At 45.4% G+C, this 23961-nt stretch overlaps 1 protein-coding gene and 1 pseudogene across 3 annotated transcripts in view; one reads left to right on the top strand and one right to left on the bottom strand.

Moving 5' to 3' along the window:
- Window positions 1-4195: 4195 nt before the first annotated feature.
- C12H10orf143 (chromosome 12 C10orf143 homolog) overlaps window positions 4196-23961 on the top strand; it is a 60259-nt gene continuing 40493 nt past the window's right edge. The window contains exon 1 of one of the 3 annotated variants that reach the window (XM_039464963.2): window positions 4196-4660. In XM_039464963.2, coding sequence (XP_039320897.1) covers window positions 4592-4660 — 69 coding nt within the window. In that variant the 5' untranslated portion in view covers window positions 4196-4591. The remainder of the gene's footprint in view (window positions 4661-23961) is intronic. The other 2 variants (XR_005578383.2, XM_010333331.3) reach the window with 2 other exon arrangements.
- On the bottom strand, window positions 11759-12160 carry LOC120362497 (small ribosomal subunit protein eS26 pseudogene; annotated as a pseudogene).

Here is a 23961-nt window from a genome sequence, read left to right as displayed (position 1 = left end):
TTAATTTATTGAGACAGTCTTCTCTCTCCCCCAGGCTGGAGTTCAGTGTCATGATCTCAAATCACTGCAACCTCCACCTCCCAGGGTCAAGCGATTCTCCTGCCTCAGCCTCCTAAGTAGCTGGGATTATAGGTGCATGCCGCCACACTGGGCTAATTTTTGTATTTTTAGTAGAGATGGGGTTTCACCATGTGGGTCCGGCTGCCTCGGCTTCTCAAAGTGCTGGAATTACAGGCGTGAGCCACCACACACGGTGACCGCATGTTGTTTATCCACTGATGGACATTTGGGTTGCTTCTGACTTTTGGCTACTGGGAATAAGGCTGCTATGAACACAGGTGTGCAAATATCTGCTTGAGTCCCTGCCTTCTGTGTATATTGCCAGAAGTGGAATTGCTGGGTTATATGGTAATTTTATTTTTAATTTTTTGGAGAAACACCACACTGTTTTCAACAATGGCTAGAGCATTTTACATTCCCACCAGCCATGCACAAGGATTCCAATCTCTCCACAGCCTAGCCAAAACTTGTCATTTTCTTTTCTCTTTTTTTTAAGGGGGCCTTCATCTGTTGCCCAGGCTGGAGGAGTGCAGTGGCACAATTTCAGCTCACTGCAGCCTCAACCTTCCAGGCTCAAGCAATCCGCCCACCTCTAAGCCTCCTGATTAGGTGCGACTACAGGCAGGAGCCATGATACCTGGTTAATTTTTGTATTTTAATGAGGTCTTGCCATGTTGCCTGGGCTGGTCTCAAACTCCTAGGCTCAAGTGATGTACTCAACTAGGCCTCACGAAGCACTGAGATTTCAGGCATGAGCCACCCACCATACCCGGCCACTTTTTTTTTTTTTTTTTTTTGAGATAGTCTCACTCTGTCACCCAGGCTGGAATGCAGTGGCGTGATCTCGGCTTACTGCAACCTCCATTTCCTTTGAGTTCAAGCAATTCTCCTGCCTCAGTCTCCCAAGTAGCTGGGATTAGAGGCCTTCACCACCACACCTGGCTGATTTTTGTATTTTTAGTAGAGATGGGATTTTACCATGTTGGCCAGGTCTTGAATTCCTGGCCTCAAGTGATCTGCCTGCCTTAGCCTCCCAAAGTGCTGGGATTACATGCATGAGTCACAGCACCTGGCCATTGATTTTTTTCTTTTTGATAATAGCCATCCTAATGGGTGTGAAGTGGTATCTCAATATGGTTTTGATCAGCATTTCCCTAATGACTGGTATCATCTTCATGCGCTTATTGGCCATTTGTATATCTTCTTTTGAGAAATGTCTATTTATTTGTCTATTTTTCTGTTTTCTTTTTTGAGACATAGTCTTACTCTGCCACTTAGGATACAGTAGAGTGGTGAGATCATGGTTCACTGTAACCTCAAACTCCTGGTTTCAAGTGATCCTCCCACCTCAGCCTCTCTAGCATGAGGCTAATTCTTTGCTTTTCAATCAGGTTTTTTGTTGTTGTTGAGTTGTAGGCATTCTTTATATAATCTGGATATTAACTCCTTATCAGATATGTGATTTGAAAATATTTTATCTCTCTCTTTTTTTTTAAAGATGGGGTTTCACCACGTTGGTCAGGCTGGTCTTGAACTCCCGACTTCAGGTGATTCGCCCACCTTGGCCTCTGATTTTCTCTATTTCATGGGTTGCTTTTTCACTGGATTAGTAGTGTCTTTTGATGTATAAAATTTTAAATTTTGATATAGTTCAAATTATTTTTTCCTTTTGTTGACTGTGCTGTTGGTGTCATATGCAAGAATCCAGTATCATGAAGTTTTCCCATATTTTATTTTTTAAATTTTGAGACAGAGTTTTGTTTTGTCACCCAGGCTGGAGTGCAGTGGTGTGATCTTGACTCGCTGCAACCTATGCCTCTGGGGTTCAAGCAATTCTCATGCCTCAGCCTCCCAAAAAGCTAGGATTACAGGCATGTGCCACCATGCCTGGCTAATTTTTGCATTTTTAGTAGAGACTGGGTTTTGCCATGTTGGCCAACTGGTCTTGAATTACTGGCCTTAGACAATCCACCCATCTTGGCCTTCCAAAGTGCTGGGATTACAGGCATGAGTCACAGTGCCTGGCCCCCCAAATTTTCTTCTAATAATTAACCTATTTAACATATTAAAATAATGAGCATTCAAACCATCATTTTATAGATGTTACATATTATTTTTAAAGGTTTTCAAACTTAAGCTATTGAGAATTTAAATAAATATGCTATGTAAATCATAGGAGAGATTTGGTATACATCTTGCAGTTAGTAGTACCCAAGTGACTGATGCTGGGTAAACAGTGTGCTAAGCTAAACTGCATCCTTCTAAATTTACCTACTGCGGCATCTCGTTCCTGGGCTAAGTATCCTCCCCGCATTACCAAATGCATCCACGTAAGAATGACAGCAGGCCAAAATCAAAACTGGAGTCATGAATGCTAAGGATCCATGCCACCAAAGTGAAACCGGGGTTACTTACTCGTAAGATCTGATCTTCTGAGAAATCAGGAGAGAGAAGAAAGCTAAATAAGCCACGCTTTCATTTCCACCCCTATAAGGAAAGTAATCTTGAAATGACTGATCTGCTATTTGTTCATTCTTCCTGCTTTCCTCCACGTTTTTCTGCTGGTCAAACTCAGCCACTCTCTCCTCACTGGAGCACTTTTCTATCTTGTCTACTGCCTGGTGCATGCATTGCTAATAAAAGCCAATCAGATCCTTGAAATTTGTTGAAATTCTGACACATCGGAAAAGCAGCCACAAGTATAAAGTCCAGTGATATAAAAAAAAAATGGGTGACAAAAAAAGTCAACTAATCTAAACTGCAAGACAAACGTTTTTAGAGACCCACAACAGTACCTTATTTTCAATTTTGAAATGCAGACTCCTGCAAATCATTAGTTTTTCCCCACCTTTGGAGTAAACTCATTTGAACGGATGTGAGACTATTTACAACCTTTGTTATTTATTGTATTTATTTTATTTGAGACAGGGTCTCGCTAGCCCAGGCTGGAGTGCAGTGGTGTGATACAGCTTGATGCAGCCTCAACGTTCCAGGTCCAAGCAATCTTCCCACCTCAGCCTTCTGAGTAGCTGGGACTACAGGTGGGCGCCACAGTGCCTGGCTAATTTTTTTTATTTTTACTTTGTAGAGACGGGGATCTCACAATGTGTCCTGGGCTGGTCTCAAACTCCTGGGTTCAAGCAATCCTCCCGCTTTGGCCTCTCAAAGTACTGGGATTACGGGCACTGTGCCTGGCCCTATTTGCAACCTTTATATATACCACTTAGGGTGAGTATTTGTGAATACTCACACATTTCTGTTACAGAAATACTGTTTGACTACGGGAGTATACAATGTATCTCACCTTTTTTAAACATTCGAAAAATTCTTTTTTTTTTTTTTTTTTTTTTGAGACGGAGATTCGCTCTTGTTACTCAGGCTGGAGTGCAATGGCGCGATCTCGGCTCACCGCAACCTCCGCCTCCTGGGTTCAGGCAATTCTCCTGCCTCAGCCTCCCGGGTAGCTGGGATTACAGGCACGCGCCACCATGCCCAGCTAATTTTTAGTATTTTCAGTAGAGACGGGGTTTCACCATGTTGACCAGGATGGCCTCGATCTCTTGACCTCGTGATCCACCCGCCTCGGCCTCCCAAAGTGCTGGGATTACAGGCGTGAGCCACCGCGCCCGGCTCACCTCCCTTTTTAACCAGAAGAAAAGCAGTTCCCAGAACTCCGCCTCAACAGATCTCGCTTACTTCTCCCCGGCCCATACTAGGTCATATGCCCACTGCTAGCCAATGGCCGGCAATGGAGTGGCCCCGTTTTAATTCATCCACAAAAGGCGCCGGTCCGGGCTGTTCGGAGCAGTCAAGGGAGCTCCATGCGACGGCAGGACGGGCCTGGACCAGCGGCTGCAGGAGTCCGGGCCTCGGTGCCCTAAGACGACCGCGCCGGGCCGGAGACAGAGCGGCCGCCGGCGGGGAGGGTTGGCTGGATCCCCGGCAGCGGCCACGCGGGGCGACAGCGGCTGCGCTTCTCCCCTCCGGCCCAGCCCAAAGGCCCCGGCAGCTCGGCACCTGCGACCTCACAGTGCCCTCCGGCCAGCCGAGAAGCAGAGCGCTTCCGGGGCCCCCCACCGAGCTGCGCGCCGCGGCGGCCGGAACGCTCCGCGCCTGCCCTCCGCGGCGCCCGCCTCTCTCACCCGGAAGCGAGGCGGCCCCGAGGACCACAACTCCCAGAAACCCCCGCTGTCTCGCCCCCGCGTTATTGTCAAAGCTCGGCGGCTTCCTGAAAGAATGGTTTCTTCGGAGCCCCACGGTTGGTCCCGCGAACGGAGACGCGACACGCCGGCCTCTCTGCGAAGCAATGGCTTGGGGCAGACGGACAACGCCCACGCCATTCCAACATCCCCGGAAGTCTCTGGTCTCTGCTACGGCTGCCTGCGGTCCTCGCCTAGGCGCTCTCACGCTTCCCGCGGCGCCCCGCCCCTCCGTCTCCCCATTGGCTCCCCAGGGCGGTGTGCGGAAAGGGGCGTGGCGCGCGGGCCACTGCCGGGCCTGAGAGGCCGGACGGCCTTGAGCCTGGGGCTGCATGGAGAGCCTGGCGCTCGGCCGCTGGCGACGGCGGAAGGCGGAGGAGCTGCAGGTTCTGGGGGACGTGGTGAGCCCCCGGGGCCTGGGCGTTAGGGACGGGAGGACGGATGGCCCCTGGGCGGGCTCCCATCGCGCCTCGTGTTTCCCGGCGCGGTCCTCCCTGTGGGAAGGCCCGGCCGAAGCCCTTCACGCGCCCGCGCTCCTGCCTGGGAGGGCGTGCGCTGGTGGGCGTGGCCCGTTGTGGGCGTGGCCGACACGGGAGGGGTTTGACGCCGCCCTCCCGGTTTCGCGCCTGCGCGGACTCGCGGAACGCGGGCATGTTCCTGACCCGCGCGCTCAGTGGGGCTCCAGACCCAGGCTCCGCAAAACCTGGGCCGGGACACTTTGCATGAACTCGGTGCTTGGTGTCCGGGTCATGTCTTCTCCTGCCGTCTACACTTTACTGTTCCTGAGTCTCGTTCACTGAGCGCCTACCACGTGCCAGGCCCGGGGCTGGGTGTTGGGGGACGGGGACGGGGCAGCGAACAGCGCAGAAAATTACCCGGCATTGAGCGTACTAGGGGTGCTTGGGTTGAGTCCATTAATAGATGAGAAGAGGGTAAGATAAGATGGTAATAGGGGGACCCGCACAAGACCCAGGGTGGAAAGGTAAGTCAGGTGTGTGTGAGCCTTGAAGGATGACCAGGGATAGGCACGGTGGGAGCTGGCAAAAAAAAAAAACAGTGTTGGAGGAAGGAGTTTAGTGTCTCAGGGGAACTGAAAGAAGTCCTGCGGGACTGGAGCAGGAAGACGCCGCTTGGCGTTACTGTATCTTACCTTTCACCTATGCTTGCAAGTTGGCTAGTTCCTAACCTCATTTATTTCAAAGTTCCTTTCTAAGGGCAGCAGTGAGTAGCCAACATACCGAATATTTGCTTTTTTTTTTCCCTTTAAGAGCTGCACAGGCCTGGTAAGTGCAGGATCCGTCTTCCCAGTTAATTCGAGCAGCATTTTTTTAGATGCGTAGGGAGACTGACTAGCTTTTACCCTGCACCGTCTGTTTCCCCGCCACCCACTACCTGACCCTGAAGCCAGTGCCACTTAGGTTTCTGTCACATTCACATTCCCCCTCCAGATACCAATTGTTATCTTACTAGGATGCAGGTTACCCCAGTAATATGGTGATAGTATAGTACAGTAATATAGCAGGTTGGGGTGCTTTTGTAACCAAGAGCCTTCAAACCACGCTGGCCCTAATAAGATGGAATTTTGAAAAGCAAACAGGAAAGTGACGTGATTATGCTGATGTGTTAAGATCTTACTCCACTGCTCTGGAAAGTTAAAGGGGTGGTGGTCAGAGTGCAGGCAGGGAAGCAAGGCTTGCGGCTACAATAGTATATCAGTCGCCGGGCGCGGTGGCTCAAGCCTGTAATCCCAGCACTTTGGGAGGCCGAGGCGGGTGGATCACGAGGTCAAGAGATGGAGACCATCCTGGTCAACATGGTGAAACCCCGTCTCTACTAAAAATACAAAAAAGTAGCTGGGCATGGTGGCGCGTGCCTGTAATCCAAGCTACTCAGGAGGCTGAGGCAGGAGAATTGCCTGAACCCAGGAGGCGGAGGTTGCAGTGAGCCGAGATCGCGCCATGGCACTCCAGCCTGGATAACAAGAGCGAAACTCCGTCTCAAAAAAAAAAAAAAAAAGTATATCAGTCAGAGAAGTGACAGAGGCTTGCTCAACAGAGGGCAGTGGGGTGGTGACACTAGACAGACGTGACTGTATATTTAGAGGGAGGACAGACAGGCTCACTGATGGAGTGGCCATGGCAGGGTAATGTGAAGGGAGGAGTCCAGGGTGATCCCAGGGTTGACTTGCGCCCTGGGAGGGCAGTGCTGCTGTTCCTTGAGAGGAGTGGTGTGGAGCTGTGGGAGGCAGTGAAGAGCTCCTGTTAGATTGTGCTGTGTTTTCTATGACGTTGAGAAATTTAGTGGAGACATGGCAAATACTGCTAGTGATTGAATGGTTATCTGATTTTTCTCTTTCTTTCTTTTTTTTTTTTTTTGAGACAGAGTCTCACTCTTGCCTAGGTTGCAGTGCAGTGGCGCAGTCTTGGCTCACTGCAACCTCCTTCTCCTGGGTTCAAGCGATTCTCTTGCCTCAGCCTCCCGAGTAGCTGGGATTACAGGTGCCTGCCACCACGCCTGGCTAATTTTTGTATTTTTAGTAGAAATGGGGTTTCACCATGTTGCCCAGACTGGTCTCGAACTCCTGACCTCAGGTGATCTGCCGGCCTCAGCCTCTTAAAGTGCTGGGATTACAGGTATGAGACACTGTGCCCAGCCTGGATTATCTGAATTTATAGCACAGCACTGCTAAATTATTCCTATGATACAAGTGAGGCAACTGAGACACAGAGGGGTAATTAACTGGCCTAAGGATACACAGCTAGTTAATGGTGGAAGTAGGTTTTAAATCCAAGTCATCTGGCTTCAAAGCCTGCCCTGTTAACCACAAGGCTACACAGCTTCCCATGTGGCATTTGTGGAACTAAACTACATAGCCGGCCCAGTGCAGTGGCTCACGCCTGTAATCCCAAAACTTTGGGAGGCTGAGGCAGGCAGGTCACTTGAGGTGAGGAGCTCCAGACCAGCCTTGTCAACATGTGATACCCCATCTCTACTAAAAATTGAAACATTAGCTGGGCTTGGTGGTCTAGGCCTGTAATCCCAGCTACTCAGGAGGCTGAGGCAGGAGAATTGCTTGAACCCGGGAGGCAGAGGTTGCAGTGAGCTGAGATCACACCACTGCACTCCAGCCTGGATGACAGAGTGAGACTCTGTATCAAATAAAAGAGTAAAAATAAAAAATACCCACAAAGCTTCCCAGTGAAGTCCTAAATTGGCCATCATAAAATGATGAAAAGTGTGATGCTGTGGGCTGTCAGGGAAGGGGAGCCAGAGGTCGTTATTGATCAGAGAGAACAGGGAAGACTTAATGGAAGACACTCTGAATGATCTATCAGATTGGAATTGCTGAAATTGAGTGCCAGGCTTGAGGTTGCAATACTTCCTGACTGTTACTAAAGAATAATGAGTATCTTATTGCTGTGGTGTATATTGCCTCTTAATTTGATAAAGTTTTGTTTATATTGTATTGTGTCCTAGTTTTTGATTTAATAATCCAGATTGAGTTCAATAAAGTATCCAAGTTGTTCGACCACGTTTTCTGTCTTCTCTCTGCCTCTCTGTGTGTTTCTCTCTCACAGATGTTTCCAGAATTTAGTTACTGAGGAACAGTAACTAGTTTCTTACTTCACAACCTAGAGGCTCTGTACTCTGCATATAATACCAGCAAAGTTTTAGAAAACACAGCAGCCAGGACCCATCTCTGTAGTGACTTGGCTGGTGATTCTTGGGCAGAGCCAGAATGAAGCACCTCTCCTGTAATGTGAGTGTCTCATCACTGTGAGTTTCCTTGCAGTCTGGATAGCTACTGTGAACACGTGTCAGTTCAATGGCAATAGGGTTTATCGTTTCCATTGGGCAGACATGTTTTGAATACCTGCTTTGTCTCAAGCCCTGTCCTAGGCACTGGAGAAAAGATGAATGAAGGCCTTGCTTACATTTACCCTGCATCTCAGGACTAGGCTTACTGTGCAACTCCAGTGCTTGGCTTTTTTCACAGGAAGTCCCGCTGCTTACCACACACTGACCATACTTGTATGTTTGAGATTGAAAGTTGTCTGCCTAGAACACCTAAAGCTTCATGTCCACTCAGTCTTTCATATCTGCTGAGACTCTTCCCTAAAGAACTCTCTGAAGACCTGATTTCTTGGGTAGAGCCACATCTTAGATACTTGGGCTAGAAGATCAAGTTGATATTTATTTTCTAGTGTCATAAGAATTAATTGAAGATCCTTCTTTCTAGCTTTTTTTTTCCCCCTTTTTGAGACAGGGTCTTGCTCTGTTACCCAGGTTGCTGTGCAGTGGAGCGATGATGGCTCACTGCAGCCTTGATCTGGGTTCAAGTGATCCCCCTGCCTCAGCAAGTAGCTAGGACTACAGGCATGCACCACCATGCCCATCTAATTTTTGAAAACTATTCTGTAGAGACGGGATCTTGCCATGTTGCCCAAGCTGGTCTCAAACTCCTGGGCTCAAGTGATCCACCTGCCTTGGGCTCCCAACGTTCTGGGATTATAGGTATGAGCTACTGTGCCTGGCCTAATGTACAGGTGATTGATTGATTGATTGATTGAGACAGTTTCACTATGTCACCCAGGCTGGAGTACAGCGGCACATCTAGGCTCACTGCAACCTCTGCCTCCTGAGTTCAGGCATTTCTCCTGCCTCAACCTCCTGAGTAGCTGGGACAACAGGTGTGTGCCAGCTAATTTCTGTATTTTTAGTAGAGATGGGGTTTCACCATGTTGGCCAGGCTGGTCTCGAACTCCTGACCTCAAGTGATCTGCCCACCTCAGTTTCCCAAAGTGCTAGGATCACAGGCGTGAGCCACCATGCCCAGCCAAGTACAAGTTTTTATACGGGCATATATATGTTTTCATTTCTCTTGGGTATATACTTAGCTTTGGCGTTTCTAGATATCATGGTAACTGTGTTTAACCATTTGAGGAACTGCCATATTGTGGCACAAAGTGGCTGTACCGTTTTACATTCCCACTGGCCATGGATGAGGGTTCCAGTTTCTCCACATCCTCACCAAGACTTACTTGTCTTTTGAATTATAGCCATCCTAAGTGGATATGAAGTGTTTCCTCCTTGTGGTTTTGTTTTACATTTCCTGGATAACTAATGATGTCAAGCATTTTTTCATGTGCATTTTGGCCATCTGTATATCTTCTTAGGGGAAATGTCTCTCAGATCCTTGCCCATTTTTTAATTGGGTGAATTTCTCCTTATTGTTGAGTTGTAATAATTCTTTATACTACCTAGAAGTTCCTTATTGGATCTATTATTTGCAAAAACTTCTCTCATTCTGTATCTTAATGTTTTCTTCTAGGAATCTTGTAATTTTACATGTAGACCTATGTTCCATTTTAGTTAATTTTGAATATAGTGTGGGATGGGGTTCCAAGTGCATTTTTTTTTAAGACAGGGTCTAGCTCTGTTACTCAGGCTGGAGTGCAGTGGTGCGATCATGGCTCACTCCAGCTTCAACATCCCAGCTCAGGGAGTCCTCCCACCTCAGCCTGGAAGGTAGCTGGGACTACAAATGTGTGCCACTATGCCGGGCTAGTTTTTTTTTTTTTTTTGAGACGGAGTTTTCACTCTTGTTACCCAGGCTGGAGTGCAATGGCGCCATCTCGGCTCACCGCAACCTCCGCCTCCTGGGTTCAGGCAATTCTCCTGCCTCAGCCTCCTGAGTAGCTGGGATGACAGGCACACGCCACCATGCCCAGCTAATTTTTTGTATTTTTTAGTAGAGACGGGGTTTCACCATGTTGACCAGGATGGTCTCGATCTCTTGACCTCGTGATCCGCCCGCCTCGGCCTCCCAAAAGTGCTGGGATTACAGGCTTGAGCCACTGCGCCCGGCCTGAGTATTGTAGTTTTGTATTATGTGTTGAAATTTGGAAATGTGAGTCCCTCAGCTTTGTTTTTCTTCCAGATTGTTTTAGCTGTTCTGGGTCCTTTGAATTTCTATTTGAATTTTAAGATTGGCTTGGCAATTCCTGCAAGGAAGTCAGCTGGGATTTTTGATAGGGATAACATTGAATCTATAGATTAATTTGGTGACCTAGGACTACTTTAACAAAATTAAGTCTTCTATTTTTTTTTTTGAGACAGAATTTCGCTCTTGTTACCCAGGCTGGAGTGCAATGGCGTGATCTCGGCTCACTGCAACCTCCACCTCCTGGGCTCAGGCAATTCTCCTGCCTCAGCCTCCTAAGTAGCTGGGATTACAGGCAGGCGCCACCACGCCCAGCTAGTTTTTTGTATTTTTAGTAGAGACGGGGTTTCACTATGTTGACCAGGTTGGTCTCCATCTCTCGACCTCGTGATCCACCCGCCTCGGCCTCCCAAAGTGCTGGGATTACAGGCTTGAGCCACCACGCCCAGCCCAAAATTAAGTCTTCTAATCCATGAACATGGAATGTCTTTCCATGTTTCATTGTTTTTTTCTATTGCTTTTCTATGTACTATCTTACTTATTTTTACTCAGATTTCTTTTATTTACTATGGGTTCAATTGCTTGTCTAAATCTTTTAAGATGGAAACTAAGGTCATTGGTTTGAGATCTGTCATGTTTTCTAGGGTAGATATTTAGTGCTATAAACTTCCTCCCAAGTTCTGTTTTAGTAAAAATTTTGATATAATTTGTTCGCTTTTTTTCAGTTCAGAAGACTTTATAATTTTTCATTCGATTTCTTTTTTGATGCACCGGTTATTTAGACGTGTGTTATTCAGTTTCTAAATATTTGAGGATTTTTAGAAATATTTCTGTTACTGCTTTCTGATTTAATTTCTCTGTGGTCAAAGAACATACTTTGTATGACTTATGTTTATTGAGGCTTCCTTTATGGCCCAGAATATAATCAGTCTTGGGAAATTTTTATTCTGTTGTTTTTGGGTGAAGACTTTTATAAATGTCAAGTGAGTCAGGTTATTTGATAGTTAATTTAATTAATCAATTTTTTTTTTTTAGACAGTTTCACGCTGCCACCCAGGCTGAAGTGCAGTGGTACGATCTCGGCTCACTGCAACTTCTGCCTCCAGCAGTTCTCCTACCTCAGCCTCCTGAGTAGCTGGGATTACAGGGGCCTGCCACCGTACTCAGCTGATGTTTTGTACTTTTAGTAGAGATGGGATTTCACCATGTTGGCCAGGCTGGTTTCAAACTCCTCACCTCAAGTGGTCTGCTTGCCTTGGCCTCCCAAAGTGCTGGGATTACAGGTGTGAGCCAGTGCATCCAGCCAATGGTTTAGTTTAAATTTTCTGTATCCTCAATGGTTTTATTCATATAGCTATCAATATTTGTGAGAAAATACTGAAATTACGAATGTAATTGTGGATTTGTCTTATTTTTTTCCTTGCGGTTCTATCATTTTTTTCCTCACATATTTTGAAGCTGTTGTTAGATGTGTGAACATTGATGAATTTTATGTCCTCTTGATGAATTGACTTTTTTTTTTTTCAAGTACAATTTCCATTTTGTTTTTCTCCAGAGAATAGTTGTCTTCAATCTTTTACTCAGCTCCTTACATGGGTTTTGGTGGGGATCGTGGGGCAGCACCCGCAGGTCTAAATCGGGGTGGGGGTGTTCGGTCCTTGCGGGCTTCACGAGATCGATTCCTGACTACTTTGCTGTGAATTGCACAACTCACACAGTAATGTAGCTTCACATAGAGCTTGGGAAGTACATAGGCATCAAAGACGCTCACTTCAGAAATATCCCTGACTGCTGCGGCCTCCACTATGTTTCGAATGACGAATTTCTTAATGGCCTTGTCCTTGGGCACACATCGGGCACAGTTCGTGCAGTGAATAGGCTGAACGTGGCCACGGCCCTTTTTGGCACGACCGTTGTTCCTTCTTTTCTTTGTCATTTTCGAAGCTCTCAGCAGAGAAAGAAGAATTGACTTTTTTAATCACTGTGAAATCACCTTTTATATCCCTGGTAATATGTTTAACTCTGAAATTGACTTGTCTTTTATTAATACAGCAACTCCATCTTTCTTTTGTTCAGCATTAGCATTGTATATATTTTTTCATCCTTTCATTTTTGGTCTATTATCTCTTTATATTTAAAGTGAGTTTCTTACAGGTGGACTATAATTGAGTCTTGATATCTTTTATTCAATCTGACAATCTCTGCCTTTTCCTTTGGGTATTCAGTTTTTTAACTATGACTATTGATGTAGTTCGGATACAATCTACCATTTTCCTTTCTGGTTTTTACTTGTCCTATTTGTTGTTTGTTTACCTTTTCTGTTTTTTTCCCCACTTTGGAGATAATATCTCATTTTAATTTAGTGGGATTCCATGTTATTTTTTGTTTTATTTATTTTTTTGAATAAAGGTCTAACCCTGTTCCTCAGGCTGGAGTGCTGTGGTGTGACTATGACTCGTTACAGCCTTGACCTCCCAGACTCAGGTGATTCTCCTACATCAACTCCCATGAGTAGCTGGGACTACAAGCATGTACCACCCTGCATGACTAATGTTTTATGTTTTTTGTAGAGTCTGGGGTTTGCTCTGTTGCTCAGGCTGATGTTAAACTCCTAGGTTTGAGTGATTCGCCTGCCTCAGCCTCCCAAAGGTGCTGGGATTACAGGCATGAACCATCATGCGCGGCCTCCGTGTTATTTTCATTGTTGGCTTGCTAGCTGTAGTTTTATTTGCTTTCTGATTTGGAATGCCCGTCTTTGACATATACAACCCATCTTCAGTTGATATTATGCCACTTCACATGTAAGAACCTGCAGTTTATCTACTGTTAACTTTCCTGCCTTTGTAGTCCTGCATTTTACTTTGACATTGGCTATACACTCTCTACTTTATTGTTACTATTTCTGTTTAAACAGTCAGACAGTCAGTCGTGGGTTTTTTGTTTTTTGTTTTTTTGAGTTGGAGTCTCCCTCTGTGGCCCAGGCTGGAGTACAGTGGCGTGATTTCAGCTCACTGCAACCTCTGCCTTCTGGCTTAAAGTGATTCTCCTGCTTCAGTCTCCCAAGTAGCTGGGATTACAGGTGCACACCACCACGCCTGGCTAATTTTTGTATTTTTAGTAGATACGGGGTTTCAACACATTAGTCAGGCTGGTTTCAAACTCTAGACCTCATGATCTGCCTGCCTGAGTCTCCCAAAGTGCTGGGATTACAGGGGTGAGCCACCATACCCGATCTGACAGTCAGTCATCTTTTTTTTTTTTTTTGAGACGGAGTTTTGCTCTTGTTACCCAGGCTGGAGTGCAATGGCACGATCTCAGCTCACCGCAACCTCCGCCTCCTGGGTTCAGGCAATTCTCCTGCCTCAGCCTCCTGAGTAGCTGGGATTACAGGCACGTGCCACCATGCCCAGCTAATTTTTTGTATTTTTGGTAGAGACGGGGGTTTCACCATGTTGACCAGGATGGTCTCGATCTCTCGACCTCGTGATCCACCCGCTTCGGCCTCCCAAAGTGCTGGGATTACAAGCTTGAGCCACCGTGCCCGGCCGACAGTCAGTCATCTTTTTTTTTTTTTTTTTTTTATGAGAGGGAGTTTCGCTCTTGTTACCCAGGCTGGAGTGCAATGGCGCGATCTCGGCTCACCGCAGCCTCCACCTCCTGGGTTCAGGCAATTCTCCTGCCTCAGCCTCCTAAGTAGCTGGGATTACAGGCACGCGCCACCATGCCCAGCTAATTTTTTGTATTTTTAGTAGAGACGGGGTTTCACCATGTTGACCAGGATGGTCTCGATCTCTTGACCTCGTGATCCACCCGCCTCGGCCTCCCAAAGTGCTGGGATTACAGGCTTGAGCCACCGCACCCGGCCTAGTCAGTCATCTTTTAATGAAGTTTCAGTAACAAGAAAAAAGCCATACATTTATCTACTGATAATATAGTTAGCATTCCTGGTATAACTCATTCTTCTGTGTAGGTTCATCTTTCCATCTGGTATCAATTTTTTTTTTTTTTTTTTTTTTTTTTGAGACAGGGTCTCACTCTGTTGCCCTGGCTGGAGTGCAGTGGCAAGGTCTCAGCTCACTACAACCTCAAGTGATCCTACCTCAGCCTTCTGAGTACTTGGGAATACAGGCATGTGCCACCACATCCCAGCTAATTTTTGTATGTTATTGTAGAGACAGATTTTCACCATGTTGCCCAGGCTGGTTTCAGATTCCTGGGCTCAAGCAATCTACCTGCCTTCAACCTCCCAAAACGCTGGGATTACAGGCATGAGCCACTGTGCCTGGCCTCAGTTGTTTTTCTGCCTGAAAGAAATCTTCTAACATTTCTTATAGGACAGGTTTGCCGGTGATACATTTTTTTAACTTCTATATTCTGAAAAAGTCTTGATTTTATCCTTATTTTGAAAGATACTTCCACTGTGTGTGGAATTCTAAACTGATAGGTTTTCTCTTTCAATAATGTGAAAAGGTTGCTCCACTGTCTTGCCACAGTTGCTTCCATTGAGAGATCTGCAGCCCTTCTCTCACTGTTCCTCAGTGTTAAACGTATCCTTTGTCTCTGGCTGCCTTTAGTTTCCCTTTGTCAGTGGCTTTAAGCAGTTGGCTTATCATGGGCTCTCGTATAGTTTTCTTCATGATTTTGTGCTTGGGGTTATTCAAATTCTTGATTCCCTGGATTTATAGTTTACATCAAATTTAGAAAATTTTCAGCCTAGATAGATATTTTTTTTTCCAGACAGAGTCTCTCACTCTGTCACCCAGGCTGGAGTGCAGTGGCGTGATCTCAGCTCTGCCTCTCGAGTTCCAGCAGTTCTTCTGCCACAGCCTCCCAAGTAGCTGGGATTACAGGCACGCTCCACCATACCCAGCTACTTTTTTGTATTTTTAGTGGGCATGGGATTTCACCATGTTAGCCAGGCTGATCTCAAACTCCTAACGTCAGGTGATCCACTCGCCTTGGCCTCCCAAAGTGCTGGGATTATAGGCACAAGCCACCATGCCCAGCCTCAGCTATTGTATCTTTCAATATTTTTTCTGTCCCTTTTCTCTCTTCTTCTAGATCTCCCATTACACATCTATTAAGCTTCTTGATAGTCGTCCCACAGTTTCCTGATGCTATGCCTACTTTCAAAACTCTCTTTTCTGTTTTTGATTTCTGATAGTTTCTACTGCAGTGCCTTCAAGTTCATGAATCATTTTTCTGCAATGTCTAACCGTACACTAATTACATCCAGTGCATTTTTAATCCCAGACATTATAGCATTTGATTTGAATCCGATAACATTTGATTTTGATCTAAAATATGTTTCCGTTTAGTATTTTGAACATATATGGTTATATTAAGTGTTTCAATGTTCTTCTCTGCTAAATCTAACATCTGTGTCAGTTCTTTGTTAGTTTTTGTTTTATTTTATTGAGACAGAGTCTCCCTCTGTTGCCCAGGCTAGAGTGCAGTAGCTCACTGAAGCCTCCGCCTCCCAGGTTCAAGCTATTCTCATGCCTTAACCTCCCAAGTACCTGGGACTACAGGTGCACCCCACCATGCCCGGCTAATTTTTGTATTTTTACAAAAATTAGAGACGGGGTTACATCATGTTGGCCAGGCTGGACTTGAACTTCTGAACTCAGGTGATCCACCTGCCTTGGCCTCCTAAAGTGCTGGGATTACAGGTATGAACCACCATACACAGCCCTATTTTGTCCATTTCTGGTCAGTTCATACAGAATAGTAAATCTTCTTGGTCCAACTTGGCCCAAAGAGGAAGCTGGTTAATACATTTTGGGTCAGAGTTTAAAAGAAAATGAAGGCCGGGCGCTGTGGCTCACACCTGTAATCCCAGCACTTTGGGAGGCTGAGATGGCTGGATCACTTGAGGTCAGGCATTTGAGACCATCCTGACCAACTTGGTGAAACCCCGACTCTACCAAAAATACAAAAATTAGCTGGGCTTGGTGGCGTGCACCTGTAATCTCAGCTACTCAGGTGGCTGAGGCAGGACAATGTCTTGGACCCCAGTGGGGGAGGGTGCAGTGAGCAAAGATCGCACCACTGCACTCTAGCCTGGGTGACAGAGCAATGATCTATCTGGAAAAAAAAAAAAAAGAGAGAAAATGAAACACATACATATATGTGTACATACAATAATGTTAAGTTTGAGAGACTCCTTTAAGAGTTTGAGAATGCTAGGGCCGGGCGCGGTGGCTCAAGCCTGTAATCCCAGCACTTTGGGAGGCCGAGGCGGGTGGATCACGAGGTCAAGAGATCGAGACCATCCTGGTCGACATGGTGAAACCCCGTCTCTACTAAAAATACAAAAAATTAGCTGGGCATGGTGGCGCGTGCCTGTAATCCCAGCTACTCAGGAGGCTGAGGCAGGAGAATTGCCTGAACCCAGGGGGCGGAGGTTGCGGTGAGCCGAGATCGCGCCATTGCACTCCAGCCTGGGTAACAAGAGTGAAACTCTGTCTCACAAAAAAAAAAAAAAAAAAAAAAGAGTTTGAGAATGCTAATGCTAAATGCTTTCTGCCCTGTTTCGGTTTAGAATATTTTTAAGATTGTCTTGGAAAACGTAGTTTGTGCACTGCAGCAGCAGCTTCACTGCTAAGTGAAACCGCTAGCGATGTGAGTTTTCTGTGCCGAGTGCAGCCTGTCAGCTGTGAGTGTGACTTTATGTAGCTGTGCTGTTGTTCCCTCTGTGGATTCGTCTGCAGGTCCGACAGCAGTCTGGTGCTCATTGGCAATTGTGGTTTTCCTTTCATGGACACCCCCATACAGACCATGCCTTTAGTCCAGAAATGAGCAAGCTTGAGCCTTTATTTTGATTTTTCAGCCTGGAATGTTTTTGACACAACTGTGGAAACTTAGATGTGAGTAAACTATAAAGTTCCAATTCCACCAATTCCTGGTATTATGAATAGCCACTTCTGTTCATAAAGAGGCTGAGGATATTTTGCGTGTACTCTGCTCTGTGGTTGTGTTTTAGATCTGATATTGCCAACAGTTGAGAAATTACCCAGTCAAGCTCTAAGTCCTTGTCAGCAAAAGCACTGAAACATATTAATGGCTTTAACTCCATTCAAGCAACCCTAAGGGGTCTAACTTAACAAAGTGAGAAGATTCAGGCAGGGCACAATGATCGAAGCCTGTAATCCCAGGACTTTGGGAGGCCGAGGTGACGGACCACTTGAGGTCAGGAGTTCGCGACCAGCCTGGGCAACATGGTGAAACCCCGTCTTCACCAAAAGAATACAAAAACTAGCTGGGCATGGTGTCACACAGCTGTGGTCCCCAGTTACTCAAGAGGCTGAGGCAGGAGAATCGCTTGAACCCACGAGGTGGAGGTTGCAGTGAGCCAAGATCATGCTACTGCACTGTAGCCTGGGCGACAGAGTGAGACTCTATCTGAAAAAAGAAAAAAAAAGAAGATTCAGATTTAAATTTGCTTGTTTTATCCCATCAGATGCAGGTTTGATAGGTCATCTGCTGAGTGAGATCCCCACCATGAGAACCTGGAAAATCCCAGCTGTTGATGCGGCCGTGACAGAAGCTCTTACCTTGCCTTTCTGTGGTCAGTCTTCCCACTCTAAATCATTATAACCCATTCCTCAAGAAACAAGGTGTTGCATTCTCTCACCCATTTTTCATTTTGAAAACAATCTGTTGAGCTATGTTACACTGTTATACTCAGTTTAATGAGATTCCACCATCATCCCATCTAGATATAGGAAGTCGATTAATGATAATTCATCTTTAGTTACAACCCTAATGCAGGTGTTCACCCTGCCAGTTATCCAGTTATGCCTAACCTCAATCATTTTCTTTTTTTCTTCCTTGCTTTCTTTTTTTTTTTTTTTGAGACGGAGTTTCGCTCTTGTTACCCAGGCTGGAGTGCAATGGTGCGATCTCGGCTCACCGCAACCTCCGCCTCCTGGGTTCAGGCAATTCTCCTGCCTCAGCCTCCTGAGTAGCTGGGATTACAGGCACGTGCCACCATGCCCAGCTGATTTTTTGTATTTTTAGTAGAGATGGGGTTTCACCATGTTGACCAGGATGGTCTCGATCTCTTGACCTCGTGATCCACCCGCCTCGGCCTCCCAAAGTGCTGGGATTACAGGCTTGAGCCACCGCGCCCGGCCTCTTTCTTTTTTTTGAGATAGAGTCTCACTGTTTCACCCAGGCTGGAGTGAAGTGGTGCGATCTTGGCTCACTGCAACCTCCGCCCTCCAGGTTCAAGCAATTCTCCTGCCTCAACCTCCCAAGTAGCTGGGATTATAGGCGTGCAGTACTATATTAATATTTTCAGTAGAGTGGGGTTTTGCCACATTGGCCAGGCTGGTCTCGAACTCCTGACCTCAGGTGATCCACCTACTTTGGCCTCCCAAAGTGCTGGAAATACAAACATGAGCCAGTGCGCCTGGCCAATCATTTCTGATTTTTGGCCGGTTTCTTTATACATGACACAGAAAAGTCACAGTGTGGTTAGCATCAGCAAGGAGGTCATTTTCTGTGCTTCACCATCTCTTTCAGGTGTCTGTTTTGTCCAGCGCTGACCCTGGAAGGACTCTGCCTTGGTTTCTACTTCTTTGATTACCAAGTGCCCAGAACTGAGTGAGGCACATAGTAGGTATTCAGGAAAGGCTTTTTGGTTGACTGACCTGTGAGGGGGTATGTGTGTTTAACTGAGAATTAATGAAAGGATTAAGCAAATGCATAGAATTGTTGGTATTTTCAAAACATCATTTGTTTAGGGAAAAACAATTCATTTGGGGAAAATGCCATCAGTGTGCCACATGGTCACCTTTTATTATCATCACCTAGCTACTATCTTTTTAGATTTCTCTCTTGCAGTTATCAAGACCATGTTATTTAGGTGTAGAGGTATTTTTGTTTTTGTTTTTTTGAGGTAGAGTCTGCCTCTGTCACCCACGCTGGAGTGCAGTGGTGCAATCTCAGCTCACTGCTACCTCTGCTTCCCAGGCTCAAGTGATTCTCATGTCTCAGCTTCCAGAGTAGCTGGGATTACAGGCATGTGCTACCATGCCCAGTTAAGTTTTGCATTTTTAGTAGAGAAAGGGTTTCCCTATGTTGGCCAGGCTTTTCTCGAACTCCTGACCTCAAGTGATCCTCCCACCTTGGCCTCCCAGAGTGTTGGGATTTACAGGTGTGAGCCACTTCGATTGGCCAGGTTTAGAGTTTTAAATTTTTAGAAGTGTGTAATTAAGTGTTTTTTAGTAAATTCACAGCTGTGCAGCTATCACTCCTAACCTCAGGTGATCCACCTGCCTTGGCCTCCCAAAGTGCTGGGATTACAGGTGTGAACCACCACACCTGGCTGTTGATTCCTAACTTTTTAATGATTGCCATTCTAGCTGGCTTGAGATGGTATCCTGTTATGGTTTTGATTTGCATTTCTCTAATGACCAGTATTGATGAGCTTTTTTTATGTTTATTGGCCACATAAATGTCTTCTTTTGAGAAATGTCTGTTCATATCCTTTGCCCACTTCTTGATGGGGTTATTGGTTTTTTTCTTGTAAATTTGTTTAAGTTCCTTATAGATCCTGGATATTAGCCCTTTGTCAGATGGATAGATTGCAAAAATTTTCTCCCATTCTGTAGGTTGCCTGTTCACTCTCATGATAGTTTCTTTTGCTGTGCAGAAGCTCTTTAGTTTAATTAGATCCCATTTGTCAATTTTGGCTTTTGTTGCCATTGCTTTAGGTGTTTTTAGTCATGAAGTCTTTGCCCATGCCTATGTCCTGAATGGTATTGCCTAGGATTTCTTCTAGGATTTTTGTGGTTTTAGGTCTTAAGTTTAAGCCTTTAATCCATCTTGAGTTAATTTTTTATATAAGGTATAAGGAGGGGGTCCAGTTTCAGTTTTTTGCATATGGCTAGCCACTTTTCTCAACACCGTTTATTAAATAGGGAATACTTTCCCCATTGCTCGTTTTTGTCAGGTTTGTCAAAGATAAGATGTTGTAGATGTGTGGCATTATTTCTGAGGCCTCTGTTCTGTTCCATTGGTCTATATATCTGTTTTGATACCAGTACCATGCTGTTTTTTTTTTTTTTTTTTTTACTGTAGCTTTATAGTATAGTTTGAAGTCAGGTAGCATGATGCCTCCAGCTTTGTTCTTTTTGCTTAGGATTGTCTTGGCTATATAGGCTCTTTTTTTGGTTCCATATGAAATTTAAAGTACTTTTTTCTAATTCTGTGTAGAAAGTCAGTGGTAGCTTGATGGGGATAGCATTGGATATATACATTGCTTTGGGCAGTGTGGTCATGATATTGATTCTTCCTATCCATGAGCATGGAATGTTTTTCCATCTGTTTGTGTCCTCTCTGATTTCCTTGAGCAGTGATTTGCAGTTCTCCTTGAAGAGTTCCTTCACGTCCCTTGTTAGTTGTATTCCTAGGCATTTTATTCTCTGTAGCAGTTGTGAATGGGAGTTCACTCATGATTTGGCTCTCTTGTTTCTCTACTGTTGGTGTATAGGAATGCTTGTGATTTTTGCACATTGGTTTTTTTTTTTTTTTTTTTTTTTTTTTTTTTTGAGACAGAGTTTCGCTCTTGTTACCCAGGCTGGAGTGCAATGGCGCGATCTCGGCTCACCACAACCTCCGCCTCCTGGGTTCAGGCAATTCTCCTGCCTCAGCCTCCTGAGTAGCTGGGATTACAGGCATGAGCCACCATGCCCAGCTAATTTTTTTTTGTATTTTTAGTAGAGACGGGGTTTCACCATGTTGACCAGGATGGTCTCGATCTCTCGACCTCGTGATCCACCCGCCTCGGCCTCCCAAAGTGCTGGGATTACAGGCTTGAGCCACCGCGCCCGGCGCACATTGTTTTTTTTTATCCTGAGACTTTGCTGAAGTTGCTTATGAGCTTAAGAGATTTTGGGCCAAGGTGATGGGGTTTTCTAGATATACAATCATGTCATCTGCAAACAGAGACAATTTGACTTCCTTTCTTCCTGTTTTAATACCCTTTATTTCTCTCTCTTGCCTGATTGCTGTGGCCACAACTTCCAATACCGTGTTGAATAGGAGTGGTGGCAGAGGGCATTCTTGTCTTGTGCTGGTTTTCAAAGAGAATGCTTCCAGCTTTTGCACATTCAGTATGATACTGGCTGTGGGTTTGTCATAAATAGCTCTTATTATTTTGAGATATGTTTCATCAATACCTAGTTTAATGAGATTTTTAGTATGAAGGGGTATTGAATCTTATCGAAGGCCTTTTCTGCATCTATTGAGGTAATCATGTGGTTTTTGTCATTGGTTCTGTTTACGTTTATTGATTTGCATATGTTGAACCAGCCTTGCCTCCCAGGGATGAAGTCAACTTGAACATTATCACAAGATAACTAGCTCCCCTAGAATTAAGTTGCCCTCTTACTTTGAGTGTTGGCTTGCTCATCTCATAACTTGCCTTCTCTTTGTCAAGCTAAACTTGGTCAAGAGTATGTACTGAAAGCTTGAGCATAGTAGGCTGAGGAGTCTTTTTTAAAAAGGACACAGTATCAAGATGTTAAATCCAGTTGGTTAAAGCTCCAGCGTGCCCTGGTAATGCAGGAGTTCAGTGTGAGAATCCTAACTTCTGCCCCTCTTTAGTTAATGCAGTACCAAACATCATAGAAAGAAACCTAAGAGCACAAGGTCATTCTCCAAATGAAAACATAGAAAAGGAACGTTTACTTGGTGGGAAGCATGCTTTCTTTCTAAATGGCAGTCTCTGGGGCCTTAATCTTGCGCCATTCAGCATTACCTGTCTGTGTTTAGACCAGTGGGCATCCATATCCGCGGCTCCATCCGGCAGAAGCAGCTTTATCGTGGTAGGACTTTTAACTAAACTGAACTAAGAAACCTCCCTCAGCCAACTGTTCCTGGTAGCTAAGGACTCAATTACCCAGCATTACACACATACGGTATATTCAGCATAAAGGTCTTTAGATCTTCAGCATAAAGGTCATTAGTCAGTAAAAATTCTCAAAACACTTTCAGAATGAAAGATTAGATTATTTTATTTTATATAAAATATATTTTCTTATGGACTTATTGTTAATTATATTCCCAAATTCTAATGATTTCCTTTGGCATTTTAATTAATTAATTAATTAATTAATTATTTTTGAAATGGAATTTTGCTCTTGTTGCCCAGGCTGGAGTGCAATGGCACAATCCTGGTTCATCGCAACCTCTGCCTTCCAGGTTCAAGCGCTTCTCCTTCCTCAGCCTCCCCAGCAGCTGGAATTACAGGCACGTGCCACCACGCTCAGCTAATTATTTGTGTTTAGTAGAGATGAGGTTTTGCCCTGTTGGCCACGCTAGTCTCGAACTCCTGATCTCAAGTGATCCACTCGCCTTGGCCTCCCAAAGAGCTGGGATTACAGGCGTGAGCCACTGTGCCCGGCCAGCTCCTTTGGTAATTTAATTTGCTGTATATTTACTTAACTCCTATGCCAGTTCACATGGTAACACGTGTAATATGTATGCTTAATCCAATGCGTTTGATGTTGAACAGTGTGCCATTTTCTTGCTCTGCGGACTGAGGAAGGTGCATGGTGCTTTTCTGTTGAAGAGGCCAGAGAACCATGCCTCTTCTCTGTTCTCCACCCTACTCTTGAGCCCAGAGTGCAGGCTGCCAGCAGGGCCGAGGCCCGCCCCCGGCCCCCCTGCCTTGGAGGCAGAGCTGGTGCTGGGCTCTGCTCACCATTCTTGCTGTTCTCTGGCTTTGTTCTATGTTTCCAGGGACGTTAGGGAAACGTCCCCTGTCTGGTTTCTATAAGGGCTGGTTCTTCTCAGCGTGGAAACCAAGGCTTTGAATTTCATCTCCGGCAAATTGTGAAGTCTTCAACCCCCTATTCCATACAGACACTTCACTCATTAAGCGCACCTGGGACCATCGCCTCCAATAAAGGAAGAAGAATGGTTGCTCTCGCTTCCTCAGGACAGGCAGCGAGGTTCCTGAGACCTGTAGCAGCTTCGCGTCTTTCCATCTTTGAGGCAATACCATCCCTATTTGCTGTTTTAATTTAGCATCTTTTGAAACAGCATGTATTTCTCGGCCACACTGCTGCTTCACCTTTGATGAGGACACTTGATCTACTCTAGTTACCGTTATGCAGGGTCTTTGTGTACACGTAGGATTTTCCTTTCGTTTATGTAGTGCAAGCGTCTTTTTAGTTTGGCATAAGTCTTCATTTGCCTTTGTGAAGGCGGACAGCTCTCTCGTTCAACACCAGCAGCCCCAGACATCGGCGCCTCTGTGGTAGTCATCTTTCTTTGGTCCAGGCCAATCCATGACAACTGAACTATTTGCCAAGTAAGTGTATAGATTAATATCATATGTGGTCAGCTCTCAATAATCCACAGTAAGAAACAGAAAATATGAATAAATTACTTCACTCTGCTGGCTGAGTGCCACTGAGATGTCATCCTCACATTCCCTAGTGGAACCCACCCTCTACCCGCCTTGGTGGCAGAGTGTGGCTCTCCTTTCTCCTACCACAGGCTGTGGGGACCCTGGCCCTTCAGCTCCCTGTGCCCCTTGAAGAATGTCAGCTCATCATTGCAGATAATCACAAGTCTGCTGACCTTAATGTGCCAGTGGTCATTCAACCACACAGAAATGGTGTAGAATATAGTTTCATAAGTGTTGTAAATTTCATCCAGAAAGTACAGGTTCTCATTCATATTCATGCATGCCTGCTTGCTTTCCTTTTGAATAAGTCCCATGTTATTGAGAAAAGAGGA

This window comes from Saimiri boliviensis, chromosome 12 (assembly GCF_048565385.1).
Source record: "Saimiri boliviensis isolate mSaiBol1 chromosome 12, mSaiBol1.pri, whole genome shotgun sequence".
NCBI classification, from domain to species: domain Eukaryota; kingdom Metazoa; phylum Chordata; class Mammalia; order Primates; family Cebidae; genus Saimiri; species Saimiri boliviensis.
The sequence above is the reverse complement of the archived record's forward strand: the minus strand, read 5'-3'. Positions and strand labels throughout refer to the sequence as shown.